We start from the raw sequence: 20,639 nt of genomic DNA on the forward strand, positions 1-20,639 counted from the left end.
TCCTTCTACTCTTCGCCATCTTGATGCTTTGCGTCATACTGGGTTGGGCCTCAGCTCTGGTGCCTTTCGTTTGACTCCCGTCCTCAGCTTGTATGTTGACACTGGCTTCCTATTTCTCCAGGACCGCCATGATCGCTACTGTCTTCGCTATCTTGCACGGTCCTTGCAACATCCTCCCTCTTTCTGTCCGGTTATCTCGTTCACAGGATTCTCTTTTAGTTCTTATTTCTAATATTTCACCTCGTGTTGTTCCTGCCTTGCCCCCATGGAGAGTCCCCCCCTTTCGAAGTTTTGTACATCTTTAACCCGCATCACTAAAGCTTTTACCCCTCCTACGGTTCTGAAACTTTTTTTTGTTTTTTTCACACTTTTCTTCGCACTCCTGCTCCGTTTCCATCTTCACCGATGGGTCTAAGTCTGCAACCAGTGTAGGCTACTCTGTTGTTTTTCCTGACAGCACTTATATGTGTCGCCTACCTCTGGAGACTAGCATCTTCACAGTGGAACTTTATGCTATTCTCTATGCTTTTCGTCTCCTGCTTTCTCGTTGTCAATCTTCCTTTGTAGTTGTAGTTGATTCTCATAGTGCCTTCATGGCTCTCGGGTCCTTTAATTCGGTCCATCCAGTGGTTGTCGAGATTCAGCATTCAGCTGTTTCTTATCTCTAGTAAATTTAAATCCGTAGAGTTTTGCTGGGTTCCCAGCCATATTGGTGTTTCTTTACATGAGCATGCGGATGCTGCCGCTAGAGAGGCTATCCGCTCTTGTCCCGTTTCCCGTAAAGGTATTCCTTTTTCCGACTTTTACCCGGTTATTCATTCCTCCATCCTTGCCTGTTGGCAGGGTTGTTGGTCTTCTGTTGTTGGTAACAAACTGCGTACTCTTAAGCGTAGTGTGTCCCCATGGCCTTCCTCCTGCCACCGTAACCGGCGGTGGGAAACGGCTCTAGCAAGGTTGTATATTGGCCATACTCGCTTAACTCATGGTCACTTGGAGCGCTGCCCTGCTCCGTTTTGTCCAAATTTCATTGTCCTTCTTAGTCTTGCATATCCTTGTTGAATGTTCTGACTTGCAGGACAAGCGTGTGTCTTGTATTCCGACCATCCCTCGTGGTTGCTTGTCCCTTGATAGAATTCTTGGTGAACCGGATACTTTTGATATCTTTCGCCTTTTGCGTTTCTGTTCTCGTATTGGCATCCTTGGTGATATTTAGCGCCCTCTGATTATTCCGCACATTTGATGGTGCTACGTAGCCTTCCTGGTTTGGTGCCTTCTTTAGATAATTACTTACTTACTTTAAAATATAGAGAACTGAATTATGATAATTATTTCAATGGCAGTGTTTAGTTCAAGAAATCTTTGCCATCTGAATTATTACATATCTAATATAGCTATTGGGATTGTCTCAACGCTCTCCAAATGTACTCTAGAAAAGAAACAAGAGAGGTATCAAATAATATACTGTAGTGGTGCAGATGGAAAATACTGGAGGGTCAGGTCCCAAATCTACACAGTAAAATAACAACGTACTGGAGTGAACACTATGGAAGAAAATGCAGAACAGAACCAGTAAAGAGCATATGTGCCATACGCACAATCAGAGAGAACTGTATAAAGATTAGAGGTCTGCGGTTGTTTAACATCCTCCCAGCGAACATAACAAATATTGCTGAAACAAACGTGGACGTCTTCAAGAGAAAACTGGATAGTTTTTTTTTTATATGTGCCGGATCAACCGGGCTGTGGTGGATATGTGGGCCTGCGGGCCGCTCCAAACAACAACCTGTTGGGCCAAGCTCTCGTAAGTCAAGCCTGGCCTCGGGCCTGGCTTGGGGGGTAGAACAACTCCCAGAACCCCATACAAGTAGCTAATAAAGAGGTTTGTTATGGAAAGAGACTAGTACTAATTTTTATGACAACTAAGCATTTGGTAATGTATAAACAGCTGTAAACATTCTAACTTTTATTTGCATATTAATATACAAAGAATATGTATAAATGTTATTTTTATAATGTTATTTTGTTTAAGAAATTGGCTGAATTATGGTGCAGATTTAAGACTTATTAATAGGAAAAGTTAATTTATTACATACTATGTTTTATGTCATGTCCAGAATTATTTTTTTAATAATTAGCATGTCTTATTGAAAATATTAATTAATCTGTATTACAAAAATGCAACATACCAATCCATCCTCCTGTTTAGATAATACCTATTGTGACGATTGTTAATTGTCAGAATTTGTACACTCTTAGCTTTTAGATAGTAGTATACTGACTAGTAAGGAATTCTTCTAAAATATATGAAGCTAAGACACAAACTTAAATATTCTAGGCCCAGTATAACACACACATGTACAGTGGTGCCCCGGTTAATGAATTTAATCTGTTCCGGCACCAAGTACATCTTGTGAAACACTAGTCTGTGAAACGAATTTCCGTCAGATGTCGGAGGCGTCTGATAATTTGCTAGAACCAGTGAGAACGCTAGGAAGCACCACGTGCTTCCTCGTTAACCGAGTGGAAGCTAGTCAGTTGAGACAAGTTTTCTGCGAGTGGCTCGCTCATTACCTGAAATGCTCGTAGATGGAGCTGCTCATCATCCGAGGTCCCTCTGTACTCTATTAGACCTCAGATATTGTGTATTAAGACTAGGGAGGTTTGGATAGATTTATTTAGTTTGTCAAAGCAACACAAGTAAAAAAAAGTTTTTGTGGTTTGTCCAACTCAATAGTTCAGATTTCTACATTCTAATTTCGTTGTACGTAGGTATATATATACTGTGATCCTCATCGTTACTATAAGTACATACTACCAAAACAGGAGAATGGGCTGCAACATACATCATGGTCGCAGCCTAATGCAAGTTCAGGTGTTTTTAAATTTGGAAAGACAATTGAGGGTTTCTTGAGAATTGGATGTACCAGGATGAACTTCATTGACTTGAGCATACCCCATCGAGAAATATTATTCTTAGAGATTTGCTTGACCCACGACAATTTCATTGGGATCTGGAACTCTGGTTTGATGAGTCTCACAGATGTAATGCATAGTGGTTATGCAGAGTCTATGGCTCCAATGATAGTTATTGCTTGAATCCAGGAACACGCAGTGCCACCGAGATGCTGTAGGGAACTGCTGTGTTGTAAAGCCATTGTATGGCATCACCTCGGCTGATGACCCCCATGTCCACTGTCTTGTAGACCAGTTGTATATACCTCCTACCCACCTGTTTAGCGTGGCTGTGTTTTGAGGAAAGAAATTATTAGTTAGAATTATATTGATACCCAGCTGGAAAAGCCATGTCCTGAGTCGTGTGCCATTTCTCTATAATTTATCATGAACTGCTCACCAAATTTGTCAAACTTCTTGACTTTAATCATCATCAATACCAACACATTTCCCACTTTCATGGTGTGGGTGAGCCATTAGCCTGGATAAAGAAGCAACAGTGTAGAAAATGTAACTTAAAAAATTACTTATCCATTTACCATATCTTGTCATATATGGTAAAGATAAAACTTGTTCACTCTGTATAAACTTCTGCCTCCAAGCCTTATTCCCCACCACATTTCATGTACTGTTCATATTCGATCCCTGTTCCTTACACTCCTGCACTATATCTGCCCATTTTATTCTCTGCCTTACTTTTCTCATACCTTTCAAATTCACTTACACTCTTCACTATTCTACCATAATTTATTCATTGAACACACAGTCCTATCTCATGATTCACAGGTTTTAGCTCCACACATACTTCCTCGACTTTATTGTTCTTTATTTTATCTATCCTCTGAACTCTAACCCTGCTTCTCAGATTTTCTATCTTTATTGTTGTGACATAAATTTTCATGCTTAATCCATACCAGTATTTCACATCCATTCATTAAGGTTGGCACAATTTCATACAACCCTTTAGATACACCTCTTCTTATCATGTTCTTCCACCAAGTCAGAGTTTTAAGTACACAAGCCACTTTCCTTTCCAGACTCGTTTGTTTAAATTTTGCTTGCACCAATTACTCTTGTTAATTACTCATTTCAATGGTAATGAGTTAAACTCATTAATGAGTTTAACTCATTACCATCCTCCAGTGCTTCTCTCTTCACCTGGCCCTCAGTCACAATTTTCTTCTTTCTCCATCACAGTTAGTGTACATTTATATACCTATGTAAACAGAACATTCATATAATCTATGTGCATTTTTCTCATTCTCTGCTGGAAGATGTTCATCATATGCATACATCAGATTTTCTTTCATCATCATCAATCGGACTCCATCAATACATGTACAGCAGTACCCCAGTGTTTCATACAATCAAATATAAAATACTTTACATGAACTGCCATTTGAAAAAAATGATTACATGCAGTCTCCAGTCACCTTAACAAATTGATTCCATCTAGTCATATTCCCTTCTTCTATTTGTCATTTACACTCAATAATCCCCACTTCCTCACACACACTATTTACGGTATGTCTATCGGTCTTTCTCTCGGCTTTCCTTTCTCCACCCCACCCTTAAATTAATTTGAATTATCTGTAACTCTTCTTCCATTATTCATTTGGTCAATATCACCAAATTACCTTGATAAACTTTTTTTTTTTTTTTTTAATTGTACATTGTACTGACTTCTGTGCTGAACATATTTCCACATCAAGTTTAGTTCTTGATTCAATTTTTCCTAACTCCAAAAAAAAAAAAACCCATCTCAGGTTGTCTATTTCTATTGCACTAACACTTCTTCGTGCTGCCTCAAACTGCCATGCTTATCTTAGTCCTCCTATGCGCAGTGCACAGGACCTTTACAGAATGATTCGGCAGAGATACTGTACTCTGTAGTTTGAAAAATTCTTCGATGCCTCGGTGCAAAATGTCTACCTGACCTAACTGTCTATGATTCTGATCAATGAAACCAAATAGGACCTTGCCATATGGAGCAACAAAGTGTATTACTTAGAAAGGTGCTCATCATAATCACTCAAACCCATATATAAATATATATTATTTAAAATTTAGTAAATTTATAATATAAAGCACAATAGTATGATGAAATAGTATTTGGATGCAGTGAAAGGTTTCAATAAATACTAGTAATAATAATTAATAATAATAACAATAATAAACCCTTAAATTGCACATCGCATCATATGATGCTTTGACTGACTTGCAGTAAATTATGCATCGCATCATATGAAGCTTTGGAGTACTACGCAAGATTTAAACGGCCCGCGGATACACGGGGTTCACCACACCTTCATCAGGGCTCTTATAAACGGACGCCATTTTTTAAAAAATTCGTGGGCCAAATTTCCGGGTGTTAGGGGCCTCAGCATTGAGTGAGCTACCAAGCCTGACGCACGCAGCATGAGCTCTCAGCACTGCTGTTCAGCTCGTGACCACAGCATCGCCTAAAAATGCCAAAATATACTTGTTCATGCTATTATGTAGCAATGATATTATTACAGAAGACCCTTGACTGTGATAAAACTGACCAGGGTTCTGATGCAGTCTCCGTGGTGTAGTGGTAAGACACTCGCCTGGCGTTCCGCGAGCGCTATGTCATGGGTTCGTATCCTGGCCGGGGAGGATTTAATGGGCGCAATTCCTTAACTGTAGCCTCTGTTTAACGCAACAGTAAAATGTGTACTTGGATGAAAAAACGATTCTTCGCAGCAGGGGATCGTATTCCAGGGACCATAGGATTAAGGACTTGCCCGAAACGCTACGCGTACTAGTGGCTGTACAAGAATGTAACAACTCTTGTATATATCTCAAAAAAAAAAAAAAAAAAAAAAAAAAAAAAAAAAAAAAAAAAAAAAAAAAAAATAGCAGGATTGTGGTGATATTTAGCGCTGTGCTCCATGGAGGGAGGAGTAATGCTGTGGGAGGGATGGTGGTGGCCTTGTCTTCTGACTGTGTGTGGCCACTTTTTATTGACTGCACTCTCCATACCAGCTTAGTGGTTCGCTATGGTGAACACAAATGTAGATACTTATATATAACGTATGTATAGAGAGTATAAACCGCAAGAGGAGTAGGTTGGGAGCCGCCATTTTGGTGAGGGCGGTGGTGTCGTCTGCACGACTTATGTTGTTTACCGGTGACCACGATGGTCTTTGGGCACCATACCAGTTTACTTGTACAAGTATAAAACAGGTAGATATTTATATATAATGTGTGTATATAGCGTAATAACACCACAAACAGTATTGTTAGAGGAGAAATATTAGTTTGTCTAACCTTAAGGATGGCAGCCATCAGTTGACTGTGTGAGTAGCTACGTCTTTGTGCCTTTACTCACCATACAAGCTTAGATGTACAATTATGGTGAACAAAACATGTAAATACTTATATATAACGTCTGTATATAAAAGCAAAAACAGTATGGTGGGTGGAGAATGGTGGCAAGTCAGGTGAGGTGAGGGAGGGAGGGAGTGGCACCCAGTGGCGGGCTGCCACTGGCACTGCCACTCAGCATGCCAACTTAGTGGTTCGTTATGGTGAACAAAACATGCAGATACTTATACGTATATAACCTGTGTATATAGTGTAATAATCGACAAAGTATTTGTTCACTGTTTGATGAACATAATTGAATCAACAATATGTACACCATATTTTTGAGTACAGCGATGATTCACTCATTTTATTATATAAATATATCACACTACACACTATTGAATAATATTACAGCAAAAAAACTACAAAAAATCAATCAGAGACATTGAAATAATTAGGTAATTATCTCTTTGTGGCAACTCCGGCCTGACAGCTGGCGAGCAACAGACCATCTGGGACGCACGCTGAGTCAGCGCCTGTTTTTTGCCAGACTTCCCTGCCCTATAGCGGGCAATATATGCCACTTACGATTTTTTTTTTATTTTTCCCATGATCAGTGAACACAAATTAACAGGTTAGGTTAGGAAGAATTTTTTTTTTTTTTTTTTTTTTTTTTTTTTTTTTTTTTTTTTTTTTATGCGGCTGTGGGTGTCAAATGATATATAGCCTTGCGCCATTTAAGGGTTAATGAGTGTATTTAGTGGAGAAAAATAAAAAATAGCTGGTTTTGAACTAAGTAATATACTGTAGATGAAAAACTTAGTTTTATATATCATTACTACCATTGACACTTGCTGACATTTATGAATAACACTCAGCTATGTGAGGCAAACTTACCAAATTCTGGTCTGTTGAGATAGGAGCGGACTGTTTCATCCTCCCACTGTGATTCAAGAGAAGCAAGCTGGCTCTCAAGATCTCTGCATGCAAAATGAGCATTATGCCATGTGGTAATCTCTGTACTGAAGTAATAGCAGCTATTTCCTAATAGAAGAAAAGTAGGGGGACATATGTATCGCTGCTGCCATTCATGTCCAGTCTGATCTTGGCCCCATCCTGTTTTCAAAATACACAGAAGGCATGTTAGTTCTTGACCATTGTCCTGGTTACCCTTATGTAATGTGCTTATATAAATAGAATTGTCTAATGGTATTGACAGTTTTTTATTAAGATTTGTAATCTAGGTAACTATTTTAAAGTAATATTTTATGCTGTACCAAACTATACAGCAAAAGGTGATTTTTCAAGAATAAATTCAAGATATGAATTACTCTACTGGGTACTGTCTGGTTACATGGATTCCCTGTTTGGGGAAATTTCAGATGGCTTGTGTGTTCTTGGCATGTGTGTGTGTAATTACCTAAGTGTAGTTACAGGATGAGAGCTATGCTCGTGGTGTCCCGTCTACCCAGCACTGTCATATAACGCTTTGAAGCTGCTGACAGTTTTGGCCTCTGTCAGTAGCAGGGTAGCCGGTGGCTGAGCGGACAGAACACTGAACGCGTGATCCTGTGGTCCCGGGCTCGATCTCGGGAGCCGGCGAGAAACGATGGGCAGAGTTTCTTTCACCTTGATGCCCCTGTTACCTAGCAGTAAATAGGTACCTGGGAGTTAGTCAGCTGTCACGGGCTGCTTCCTGGGGGTCGAGACCTGGTCGAGGACCGGGCCGCGGGGACACTAAACGCCCCGAAATCCTCTCAAGATAACCTCAAGATAACCTTATCACTTAACTTGTTCCAACCATCTACCACTCTGTTTGCGAAAGTGAATTTTCTTATATTTCTTCGGCATCTGTGTTTAGCTAGTTTAAATCTATGACCTCTTGTTCTTGAAGTTTCAGGTCTCGGGAAATCTTCCCTAACGATTTTATCAATTCCTGTTACTATTTTGTATGTAGTGATCATATCGCCTCTTTTTCTTCTGTCTTCTAGTTTTGGCATATTTAATGCCTCTAACCTCTTCTCGTAGCTCTTGCCTTTCAGTTCTGGGAGCCACTTAGTAGCATGTCTTTGCACTTTTCCAGTTTGTTGATGTGCTTCTTATGATATGGGCACCATCTCTCTCTTTCTCTCACTCTCTCACTCGCACACACACTAAAAGTGTCACAAAACACTAGTTTTAAAACACTAGTTTTAAGTTTTAAAAGTGACACTAGGGGTGTCACAAAAAGGCGACACCCCTAGTGTCAGCACCTGCAACAGAGGAGCTCCAGGATATTTCACAATTCCTAAGTATTGTAAGGAACAATACTTAATACTTGATGATAGTGAGTGGTGTCCCAAGGAACATAAAAGTGTTGTGCTCTGGAAAAATAGGTGAGGTAACACAAATGTGCAAAGTGAAGTGAAGAATTGGATGAGAAAAAGTGACCCCAGTGTTTACAGTCCAGAAAAAAACATTCAAGATGGCCACCAGCAAGAAGATAAATCAAAACAGAGCTGGATTTTGGGGGTTTTAATGAAGAAAACATTGATATAAGCAGTCTATACAAATTGACAAAATTAGATATTATAATGAACTATCATGAAGAAATAATCAGCAAATTGAAAGAAAGTAATGAGCACTTGAGTGGCAAGGTTTTAGGTCTTGAGGGGTTAGTGAAAGACTTATGCAAGGACAAGAATCGACTGGAAACAAATTGCAAAGCCATGGAAGAGGAAAATAAACTCTTAAAAATAGCTTTGGAAGAAATTAAATCAAACTTAAACATAAAAGACTATGATAGGTTAGGTAAGGAAATTCAACAGGAAAAACAGCTTTTGTCAGAACAGATGGAGGAAGTTACACAGGGAATAGAACAGTGCAAGAAAGATATGCAACTCACCTATGCACAAGTGGGCAAGGAGGAGATAATAGAAGAAACAGTAAAGGAAGCCAAACACTGCAGCAACCATGATAAAACAAACATTAGGCTGGAAGTCAGAAAGGAACTGGCATCAAATCCTAAATTGGTGCAAAACACAGTTGATCGTAGTAAGTCTCTGATAATTTTTGGTTGCAAAGAAAAGGAGATAACATCCAGGTCAGAAAGAGCTATAGAAGAGAAAGTAGTAGATAAAATTGTTGGCCTTGTGGAAGGTCTTACTACCATAGAATGTCTGCGATTATAGGACGATTGGAAAGTACGTAAAAGGGAAAGATCGAACTTTGAGGATCGCCCTAAATGGTGTCAAACTGATGGAAGAAGTACTAAGGAATGCTAGAAAATTACAAAGTGATGAGGAAGGGAAAGTGTGGTCGTTAAGGACTAGATATTTCAAAAGAAGACAGAGAAGCTGAAACTGAACCTCGCTGAGGCAAAACGTTTAAATGAGAGCAGGAATGAAGAAGAAATAAATTCTTTTTTTTTCTACAAAGTGATAGGGATAGGTAAACCAGTAAAGTGGTACATAAAGGCAAACCAACTAAAGGATTAGAGAGAGGGGGAGTGAAGAATAAGGAGAGGGGGAACAAGTTCCTGAAAAATGCATACACCAACATAGATGGAGTGACTGGAGTTAAGTGATGTGATACAGCTGCAAACACCAGACATTGTTGCACTCATGGAGACAAAACTTGATGATATTTTAAATGAGGTCATATTCCCAAGAGGCTACTCGGTCTGGAGATGGGACAGAAAAATTAGGAAAGGCAGTGGCGTTGTTGTGCTAGTGAAAGAACACCTAAAGGTAAACAAAATAATAATTGCCAATCCACGAGAAGTTGACATAATAGCACTAGGGATATGCAATCAGGATGATAAACTAACGATCATAAATGCATATAGTCCACCATCAAGCAACACATGGACAGAGGAGGAGCTAGATAATAAACGAGAGGGTCTTATAACAATGAGAGAAATTATAGTCAGAGCTTATAAAGATAGATCACGACTGTTGGTAGTCGGCGACTTCAACTTAAAATTCATAGACTGGGAGGCATATGAATCTATAACGGAAGATTTTTGGACTTGTAGATTCGTAAACTTCATCCTGGAAACATTCATGTTTCAACATGTTAAACACGCTACGAGGATGAGAGATGGGGATGTTCCCTCCATGCTGAATTTTATATTTACCAGGAAAGAGGAAGAGATATTTGACATTCAGTACCTCCCTCCGATAGGTAAAAGTGACCATGTCTTATTGGGAATAAAATATGCTATGCGTTATACTTTGGAAGAAAATGAGGTTGAAGCAGTTGAAATGCCTGATTTCAGGAGAGGTCATTATGGGGAACTCAGACATTTCTTTCAGGAAATTGACTGGAAAGACTTGCTGTTAGGACATGAAGTAAATGAGATGTATGTCAAGTTTTGTTAAATATATGATAAAGGCACAAAAAAATATATTCCAAAGCAGAGATGCAGAACTAGGAAACAGGATTGGTTTGACAGAAATTGCGAGAGTGCCAGAGACCAAAAGATACAAAAATGGAATCAATATAGGAAGAGGCCAAACCCGCCAAACATACCAGCGATACAAAGATGTGAGAAACAACTACACGGCAGTGAGAAGAGAGGCAGAAAGAAATTTTGAAAAAGGGATTGCGGACAAATGTAAAACAGAACCAGGTCTATTCTATAAATTCATAAACAACAAATTGCAGGTAAAGGATAATATTCAGAGGTTGAAAATGGGAAATATTCACAGAAAATGAAAAGGAAATGTGTTAAACATTAAATGGAAAGTTCCAAAGTGTGTTTGTACAAAATGAAATTTTCAGGGAACCAGACACAATAAGAATGCCAGAGAACTGCATAGAGCACATAAAGGTGTCTAGAGATGAAGTGGAGAAAATGCTAAAGGAGCTAAGTAAGAACAAAGCAGTTGGTCCAGATGGAGTTTCACCATGGGTTCTGAGAGAATGTGCATCTGAGCTCAGCATTCCACTTGAACTGATTTTTCAGGCATTCCTGTGTAAAGGAGTTAGTTGTAGCCGATGTGTGGAAAAAGGCTAACATAGTCCCAGTCTACAAAAGTGGCAGCAGAGAAGACCTCCTTAATTATAGACCTGTATCATTGACTAGTGTAATAGTCAAAATATTGGAAAAATAATTAAAATTAAATGGGTAGAACACCTGGAGAAAAACGATATAATATCAGACTGACAGTATGGTTTACGATCTGGAAGATCCTGTGTAACGAATTTACTCAGTTTCTATGATCGAGCCACAGAGATTTTACAGGAAAGAAATGGTTGGGTTGACTACATCTATCTGGACCTAAAAAAGGCTTTTGACAGAGTTCCACATAAGAGGTAGTTCTGGAAACTGGAACATATTGAAGGGAGTGACAGGTAAGCTTCTAGCAAGGATGAAAAATTTCCTAACTGATAGAAAAATGAGGGCTGTAATCAAGAGGCAATGTATTGGATTGGAGGAATGTCACAAGTGGAGTACCACAGGGTTCAGTTCTTGCACCAGTAATGTTCATTGTCTACATAAACGATCTACCAAATGGAATACAGAATTATACGAACATGTTTGCTGATGATGCTAAGATAATAGGGAAGATAAGAAACCTAGAAGATTGTCATGCCTTTCAAGAAGACTTGGACAAAATAAGTATATGGAGCACTACTTGGCAAATGGAATTTAATGCAAATAAATGCCATGTTATGGAATGTGGAATAGGAGAACTTAGACCCCACACAAACTATAAATTATGTGAGAAATCTTTAAAGAATCTGACAAAGAAAGGGATCTAGGGGTGGTTCTAGATAGAAAATGTCACCTGAGAACCACATTAAGAACATTGTGCAAGGAGCCTATGCTACACTTTCTAACTTCAGAGTTGCTTTTAAATACATGGATGGAGAATTTACTAAAAAAAATTGTTCACGACTCTTGTTAGACCAAAACTGGAATATGCAGCGGTTATATGGTGCCCATATCTTAAGAAGCACATAAACAAATTGGAAAAGGTGCAAAGATATGCCACCAAGTGATTTTCTGAGCTGAAGGACAAGAGCTATGATGAGAGATTAGAGGCATTAAATATGCAAAAACTAGAAGATAGAAGAAAAAGAGACAATATGATCACTACGTACAAAATAGTAACAGGAATCGATAAAATTGATAGGGAAGAATTCCTGAGACCCGGAACTTCAAGAACAAGAGGTCATAGATTTAAACTAACAAAACAAAGCTGCCGGAGAAATATAAGAAAATTCTCTTTTGTAAACAGAGTGGTAGACAGTTGGAACAAGTTAGGTGAGAAGGTGATGGAGGCCAAAACCGTCAGTAGCTTCAAAGCGTTATATGACTGAGTGCTAGGTAGACGGGACACCACGAACGTAGCTCTCATCCTGTAACTACACTTTGGTAATTACACACACACTGTGTGTGTGTGTGTGTGTGTGAATTGGATTGTGTGAAAATGAATTGGTGCATGTGTTATTACCTAATTATTATCAGTTTTTGTGCTTTATCATAAATAATTCAGAAATGTACAGTGGGTATTGCCACACAGTGATACTGATGGTAGTAAGATATAGCTCCAGGAAAGGTTAAAGGAAATACTGTATCTTTAACCCCACTGATTATGATCTTCATGCTCTCTGCATCAACCATTCCATTGAATACCTGCCGAGGGCAGTACTAATTTTATCCGTGTTTTGCTGCACCCCCAATGAAAGCAAGTGAGCACTTCTTAATTTTTTACAATAGCTAAACTAAAATGTAGACATTCCCTAACATGTTTTTGGTGCCCCCTTTAAAAAAGAGTTTTTGTTACTTAAAGGTGACGTGCATTAATGTTCTTTGGGAAAGACTGCATTAGCCTGGCCTCTCAAGGATAGGAAGATCCCAGATGAAACCAGACACTTAGAAATACAGTACATATGCAGTATACCATAAATAGATAAACACATTGAGGTGTGCATGTTGAGTAAATTGTTCTGCTTGCATTTTTAATTTCTAGCCTTGCTTATTTGTCTTTAATGTGCATTATGTATATCTTTTAACTGAATTTGGTTAGAAATGTTTATTTTATTTTCAGCATCCTGGGTGTGTTCAAAATATAATTTAAGGTTACGAAAGTTATATACATTATGTGCATATGTAGCTGCAGTGATTGCAAAATTAATTCAGTAAAAGTCTAGATAATTTGAAAATCAAATTTACCTTTCTTGTTCAGAAGGACAAAAATGAGGATGGATAAGATGCGTCCCTTCATGGTTTAACAAAGGAAGCTTTTGAATCATTGATTGTAGATTATGGAGGCAAATGGTCAAGATGGGTTGTGTGTTGCTTGTTTTAACCCGAGGTGTATCAATCATGCGTTACATGTACACATTTTTACTCTTGAGTAGGAAAGGTTTGCATTTAATGAGATTTCAAAGAATTTAGGTTTTCTAGGGTTATTTCTCAGAGTATTGCAAATATTTAAGTGGCATATAAAAAAGGAAGTGAGTGTAAGGCAACAGTATTAGTATCTCCTTGAGCTCCCTTTGGCATGAGGTTATCTTTCTTGTCTTTGGCTGATAAGATTACCTGAACCATTGTTTATCATTCTGACAACAACCAACTCCATGCTCTTTCCTCGCATGTAAATGGTACCGTGTAGCTTCTAACGAATGGGTTTTGATAATAACATTGTTGTAGCAGTTATTTTATTGTGTTCATTTTTTAATTTTTTTGTCATCGTGTCACTTGTGACTCTCATCACTACAGTATTTGTTAAATATATTGTATATTCACTATACTGTACCAATATATGCAACTGATTAGCATGCTAGTTATAATAGTCCGGCATCTGTTCCTTCTGATAGCATTGTCAGGCAACTGCTGCTCCTCTTAGTTATCATAGGCAACTGCTGCACTTATTAATTATCATAGGCAACTGCTGCTCCTCTTAGGCTTCTGTTAGTTATCATAGGCAACTGCTGCTGCTCTTAGTTATCATAGGCAATTGCTGCTGCTCTTAGTTATCATAGGCAACTGCTGCTCCTCTTAGGCTTCTGTTGTCATAGGCAACTGCTGCTGTTCTTAGTTATCATAGGGAACTGCTGCTGCTCTAAATTATCATAGGCAACTGCTGCTGCTCTAAATTATCATAGGCAACTGCTGCACTTATTAATTATCATAAGCAACTGTTGCTTCCCTTAGTTATCAGGAAACTGCTGCTTCTGTTAGTTATACTAGGCAACTACTGCTTCTCTTAGTTATCATAGACAACTGCTGCTGCTCTTAGTTATCATAGGCAACTACTGCTTCTCTTAGTTATCATAGACAACTGCTGCTGCTGCTCTTAGTTATCATAGGCAACTGGTGCTGCTTTTAGTTATCATAGGCAACTACTGCTGCTTTTAGTTATCATAGGACAACTGCTTTTAGTTATCATAGTCAACTGCTGCTGCTTTTAGTTATCATAGGCAACTGCTGCTGCTCTTGGTTATCATAGGCACTTGCTGCTTCACTAAGGCTTCTGTTAGTTATGATAGGAAACTGCTGCTTCACTAAGGCTTCTGTTAGTTATGATAGGAAACTGCTGCTGTTCTTAGTTATCATAGGCAACTGCTGCTGCTCTTAGTTATCATAGGCAACTGCTGCTTTTCTTAGTTATCATAGGCAATTGCTGCTCCTCTTAGTTATCATAGGCAACTGCTGCTCCTCTAAGGCTTCTGTTAGTTATCATAGGCAACTGCTGCTCCTCTTAGTTATCATAGGCAACTGCTGCTGCTCTTAGTTATCATAGGCAACTGCTGCTTCTCTAAGGCTTCTGTTAGTTATCATAGGCAACTGCTGCTCCTCTTAGTTATCATAGGCAACTGCTGCTGCTCTTAGTTATCATAGGCAACTGCTGCTGCTCTTGGTTATCATAGGCACTTGCTGCTTCACTAAGGCTTCTGTTAGTTATCATAGGCAACTGCTGCTGCTCTTAGTTATCATAGGCAACTGCTGCTTTTCTTAGTTATCATAGGCAACTGCTGCTTCTCTTAGTTATCATAGGCAACTGCTGCTGCTCTTAGTTATCATAGGCAACTGCTGCTTCTCTTAGTTATCATAGGCAACTGCTGCTGCTCTTAGTTATCATAGGCAACTGCTCCTTCTCTTAGGCTTCTGTTAGTTATCATAGGCAACTGCTGCTACTCTTAATTATCATAGGCATGATTGGTGATAGCTTCTTGTTGGGTGTCCTGCCTCTAATCGTGGCTCTTTGGTGGGTATGGGGGCACATTCGTGAATGAAAGTCTGACCTCTCGTCCTTATCAAATTCTGTTCCTCTTCTACCTTCTCGGGCTCATGGGGTAGGCGACCAAGCCCCCGAGTCGGACCGTGCTCTGTATCCCTCGCTGCATTGGGCCCCGGACCTTGCTCCTCCTCTGACCCTCCTGACTACTCCCCTCCCTCCTCTATGGTTGGGTCAAGCCCCATGCCCCCAGTGGTGACCATCTCGTCCCCTGGCACACCTGTCTCTAGTAGGGACTACTGCGCCTTTTAACCCCTCTCTCTCTGGGGGTTCTCAATGCCGTCCATTCCGTCCTCGCCACGGCTGCGCTCGGTCGATTCCTTCCCGTAATGATGCGTTTCAAGCTTTGTTTGGTCCCGCTTCGTGGGCCAAATACTTTGATCTCCTCCCTCTTGATTCTATGCCTCCTGACAATTTCTCCCTCCATAGGCACCTTGTTAATTCAGTAGATGCCTCTGTTACTTTCAACCTCACCTGTCTCGGTACACGTGTCGTTGCTGCTCCTTCTCAGGATGCAGTCTCCAGCTTGGCCGCCTTATTCTGCCTTGGCGAGACCCCTGTTCGGCTCTCCAAGGACGCTCGGTTCTACTCCCTCCCCATGTTGCGACCGGTGTTCGGAATCTGTAGGATTGCCACAAAGATATTCGGCATGTCCTCGAAGCCCAAGGGCATTCTGTCCTCCAGGTGGACTCGTTTACTCATCCCCCCTTGTGGTCGTCGCCCTCAACCCCTTCGGGTTGTGAAGATTACCTTTGATGGTAGGACCCTTCCTGCCCTCTTTCATTCTTGCTGGTGCCAGGTGCTCCGTCTAGGAGTACATTCCCTCTCCTCGGCTCTGCAATAAGTGCTACAGGTTTGGGCATGAAGCCCTCCGCTGCTCCGGTACTGTGTCTCTGTCCTGTGTGTGGGGACGAGGGTCGCTCTAAGTCGGAATGCACTTCTCCCCAGGCTTGCTGCTTCAATTGTGGTGAGGCCCACCCTACCTTCTCCCGCGCGTGTATACATTACAAGCTTGAGGCAGCTGTCCTCAACCTGAAGCACCGGGAACGTTTGTCTTTTCCTGAGGCGAGGCGCCAAGTTTGCCGTCTCCCACCTTATGCTAACATCTCTTATGCTCGCGTGTTGCGCTCTTCCTCTCCCCGTCCTTCCCACCTTCCTCAGTCTCACAACCGTTTACAGGCCTTAGACCCAGACATGCCCACCGCCCCCTCCTCTATTCCTTTGCATTCTGTCCCGGAGGGCCCCCCTCCTGTCTCTCTGTCTGGGGTTCCCCTTCTTTCTTCCCAGTCTGTCGTGTCTCCTGTGTCTTCTTCCTCATCTCCCTCCGATCCTCCTTCACATCCTTCTCCTCCGTCTCTTAGCTCTCCACACCGCCTGTCAGTGCGGGTTGATGTTCATCGCTCTCCCAATGGCTGTCGTGTTTGCTCTTGTTCTGCTTCTCCTGTTGAGACGCTAGAATCTGTTGCCCAGTACATTGTTGCTGGGATGCCTATCTCTTTGAGTCAAAGTGTAAGCCTGGCTCCTCTCCTTCCTCCTCCTCCCCGGCAGGTAAGAAGGCTTCGCTTTCTTCCTCGCTCCCTACCTCTGACTCTCTCGCCGCTCCATCCCCTCCCGTTTCGGTGGTTCCGCCCCGTTCCTGCTATGGAGGTCTCTTTGGCCCCCCGCTTCCCTCTCGGTTGCTGCCCTTGCTGAGGTGCATTCCCTGGTTTCTGGCCCTCCTGCTGCTGTCCTTGACCCTTGGTTGTTTTCCCCCCCTCCCTCTTCCTCCTCTAGACCCTTCTCGTCGGCCCCTGGTTGGTCCTCCAGCTCCCTTCCCTCCTCCTTTACTCAGTTTACCCATGCCCCTTAACCCTGACTTCGCTGACCCTGACCCTGATCCTGCACTTCTTTAACGTGCTGTGTTCCCTTTTCACCTTTGTTTCTTCGTTGTTCTCTGTTGCTGTCCTTTCTCTTCTTGACGATGTTTATTCTTCAGTGGAACATTCGTGGTTATTACGCCAGTTTCCTTGAACTCCAATTTCTGCTTTCACGATTTTTGCCCCTTTGTGTCCGTCTCCAGGAGCTGATGCGTGGTGCTCATTCTGGTCGCCCTGAGCTGTTGTTGGGCCTCCTAACTCTTCTGTGCTCTTGATTAGCTCTGATGTTCCCTTCGTACCCTTACTTTTTCCTGCGCCTCTCCATTCTTCTGCTGCTCGCATCTTTGTGAGGAAATGGTGCAGTTTGTTCCATTTATCTCACCCCGAGTGTCCCGCTTTCTCTTCCCGATCTTAAACACCTACTGGACTCATTGCCGGAGCCTGTGCTCCTGCTAGGGGATTTCAATTGTCAACATACCCTTTGGGGTGATGTTCTGACAAATTCCCAAGGTCGCCTTCTCGAACCGTTCATCCTCTCTTCTTCCCTGTCTCTTCTGAATTCTGGTGAGCCCACTCATTTAGACTCTCGGACTCGCACCCTTTCCTGTCTTGGTCTTTCTCTTTGCGCGTCTTCCCTCTACTTAGATTTCGAGTGGCGGGTTCTTGATGACCTCCATGGTTATCTTGAGATGATTTCGGGGCTTTTTAGTGTCCCCGCGGCCCGGTCCTCGACCAAGCCTCCAGTGACCATTTTCCCATCCTTGATTCCTTTTTCTCTTTTCACCCTCCCCTCACCTTCCCTTGGTGGCATTTTGCCGAGGCTGACTGGCCCTTCTTTACCCTCCGTGCTTCTATCTCCGACCTCTTTATTCTGCCTCTCCCTTGCGCCCTCCTCCTTTTTTATGTCACCGTCATCGAAGCTGACCTTCGCTCTATTCCTTGCTCTTCCTCTCGGGGAACGTGGAAGTGAGTTCCCTGGTGGAATGTGGACTGTGCTCAGGCTGTCCGCTGTAAGCGTGCAGCCTGGAAGAGAAACCATTGCCGGCAGACGACTGAATCTCTTCTTTTGTTTCGGAAGGCAAGTGTGGTGGCCCGTAGGACCATCCGTATGGCTAAACCTGCATGTTGGATATCTTATGTCTCCACCATCATGTCCAAAACTCCTCTACCGCTGATCTGGAAGCATATCCACAAGATAGGGGGTAAGTTCATTCCCGATGTCTCACCGGTCCTTCACCTCTGTGGTACTCTTGTGGCAGACCCATTGCAGGTTGCGACCGAATTAGGTTCGCACTTTTTGTCTCTTAGCTTTGGTTCTCATCTCCCTCAATCCTTCCTTCCTTCGTAAGTCTCTTCGTGAATCTTGTCCTTTGGGTTTCTGTACTCATCCCTTTTCTCTCTCTGAGCTTCAGTCTGCCCTGGCCCACTGTGGTTCTACGGCGGCAGGCTCCGATGGCATTCATTATGAGATGCTTCGACATCTCCCTCCTTGCTCGTCTCAGTATTTACTGAGTCTATTTAATCGGGTCTGGGAGTCGTCGTCAGTCCCTGAGGACTGGCTCGATGCTGTTGTCCTCCCTGTTTGGAAACCAGGGTCTCTCGGGTCATCCCCCAAGGACTTTACGCCCTATTTCCCTCACGAGTTGTGTCTGCAAACTCTTTGAACATATGGTTAACGTTCATCTGATGTGGTTCTTAGAACACTATCACCACCTCTCTCCTCCTCAATTTGGCTTTCGCAAGTGCCGCAGCACAACGGATGTCCTGGTGAACTTGGAGGTCTATATTCGTACTGCTCTTGCTGTGAAGACCTTCGTTGTTGCCATCCTTTTTGACCTGGAAAAGGCTTACGACACTACCTGGCGGTATCGTATTCTGTCCCAACTTCATTCTTTCTGCCTTCGTGGGAATCTCCCTCTCTTCCTCCAGAGTTTCCTTCTCATCGTTCCTTTCGAGTGAGGCTTGGTACCACTATACCCCTTTTAGGCAATATGAGGGTGTGCCCCAAGGTAGTGTTCTGAGCACTACTCTTTTTCTTGTTGCTCTCAATGGTCTTCTTTCTTCCCTTCCTTCTGGCGTCTTCTCTGCTCTCTATGTAGACAATCTTACCTTTGCTGTCGGGGTGATGATTCGCCTCTCCTTCAACTGGCGGCTTCAACTTGCGATTGATGCCGTGATCATGGCTTCAGGTTCTCTACGTCTAAGACTTGTGCTATGACTTTTACTCAGAAGCGTGTCATTCTCCATCCCTCTGTCACTTTATGGTCATCCACTAGTTTACAATGATTCCGCTAAACTTTTGGGGTTAATCTTTGACACTCGTTTGTCTTGGATGGCCCATATCTCTTACCTCTGCGCCGAATGCTAATTTTTTTTTAATTTTGCCCCGAGGGGCGAGTTTATTGGGCAGCGCCACTCGTCTTGTGAGTGAACATACCGCCATAGCAGAATGTACAACACTCCCCAATAGGAAGAAAACCCGCTGGGTTGTTCATCCTGTCACTTGTACCCAGACACAGCTGGGACTTGCTTAACTGTCTCAAGTGAACAGCTCCTCAAACAAGAAGATTAACATTTATCAACCCTTAAAAGCTTACGTTATCTTGCGGGTGCAAAATTGGGAAATCTTTTAAGAACAGTATCAACATTTGACAAAAAGTGTTTTCCTAACTCAAACAATGTGGGGTTTATTATTCTACAGTTATTCCTAATATCTCTCAGGTGTTCACATTCACGTAGATAGTGGTCAAGGCGGTGTCCATCACTCTCACCACAGATGCTGCAACTGCGCTGATCAACTGTTGTTTCCATTCCAAATCTCCATGGATATTTGTATCCAAGACGGATTCTCGCTATTACAGATTCTCTCCCTCGTCGTCCTCCTCTTCGGCCATACTGATTGGGATTGCCAGCTGCAACCATGTTGTACCATCGTACAGATTCACTGGTTTGTGCTTCTATCCTCCTTTCCTCAGTTACCTTGTCACGGTGATGTTGCCTGATAATACCTCTAATTTGTAGTTGAGTCTTGGGTATGAAGTATTCAATATGGTCTCCTTCAGCGCCTTCAGCAGCCAGCACATCTGCTCATTCATTCCCACATATTCCAACATGGGAGGGGATCCACAGAAACTTGATGACTCTTCCCTGGTTGGTAAGTACTCTCACAGCTCTCTTGATTTCAGCGACTATTGCAAGATTTTCTGCCTGATTTTTACTTAGGCTTTGCAGTGCTGCTTTTGAATCGGTGCAAATCACTGCACCA

The 20,639-nt window shown here is 41.9% G+C and overlaps 2 protein-coding genes across 7 annotated transcripts in view; one reads left to right on the plus strand and one right to left on the minus strand.

The window, feature by feature from the left end:
• LOC123775324 (17S U2 SnRNP complex component HTATSF1) overlaps positions 1–20,639 on the plus strand; it is a 75,993-nt gene that overhangs the window by 33,308 nt on the left and 22,046 nt on the right. The window lies entirely within an intron of this gene.
• LOC123775332 (perlucin) lies at positions 1,949–13,607 on the minus strand. Its single transcript, XM_045770417.2, has 3 exons — positions 13,451–13,607; positions 7,183–7,401; positions 1,949–3,242 (listed from the first exon to the last, which is right to left on the minus strand). Exons 1-3 carry the CDS (start codon positions 13,500–13,502, stop codon positions 2,974–2,976), a joined length of 540 nt encoding a protein of 179 aa, XP_045626373.1. The 5' UTR covers positions 13,503–13,607; the 3' UTR covers positions 1,949–2,973.

This window comes from Procambarus clarkii, chromosome 70, assembly GCF_040958095.1.
Source record: "Procambarus clarkii isolate CNS0578487 chromosome 70, FALCON_Pclarkii_2.0, whole genome shotgun sequence".
Classification (NCBI taxonomy): domain Eukaryota; kingdom Metazoa; phylum Arthropoda; class Malacostraca; order Decapoda; family Cambaridae; genus Procambarus; species Procambarus clarkii.

Excerpts from the sequence above, each read along its gene's own strand:
- LOC123775332 (XM_045770417.2), bottom strand. The coding sequence starts at position 13,502 with ATGAAGGGACGCATCTTATCCATCCTCATTTTTGTCCTTCTGAACAAG. Across the intron at positions 7,402-13,450 it reads TGTCCTTCTGAACAAGAAAG|GATGGGGCCAAGATCAGACT; the intron begins GTAAATTTGATT and ends TTTTGAAAACAG. Across the intron at positions 3,243-7,182 it reads TCTCAACAGACCAGAATTTG|CCACGCTAAACAGGTGGGTA; the intron begins GTAAGTTTGCCT and ends CTCAAAACACAG.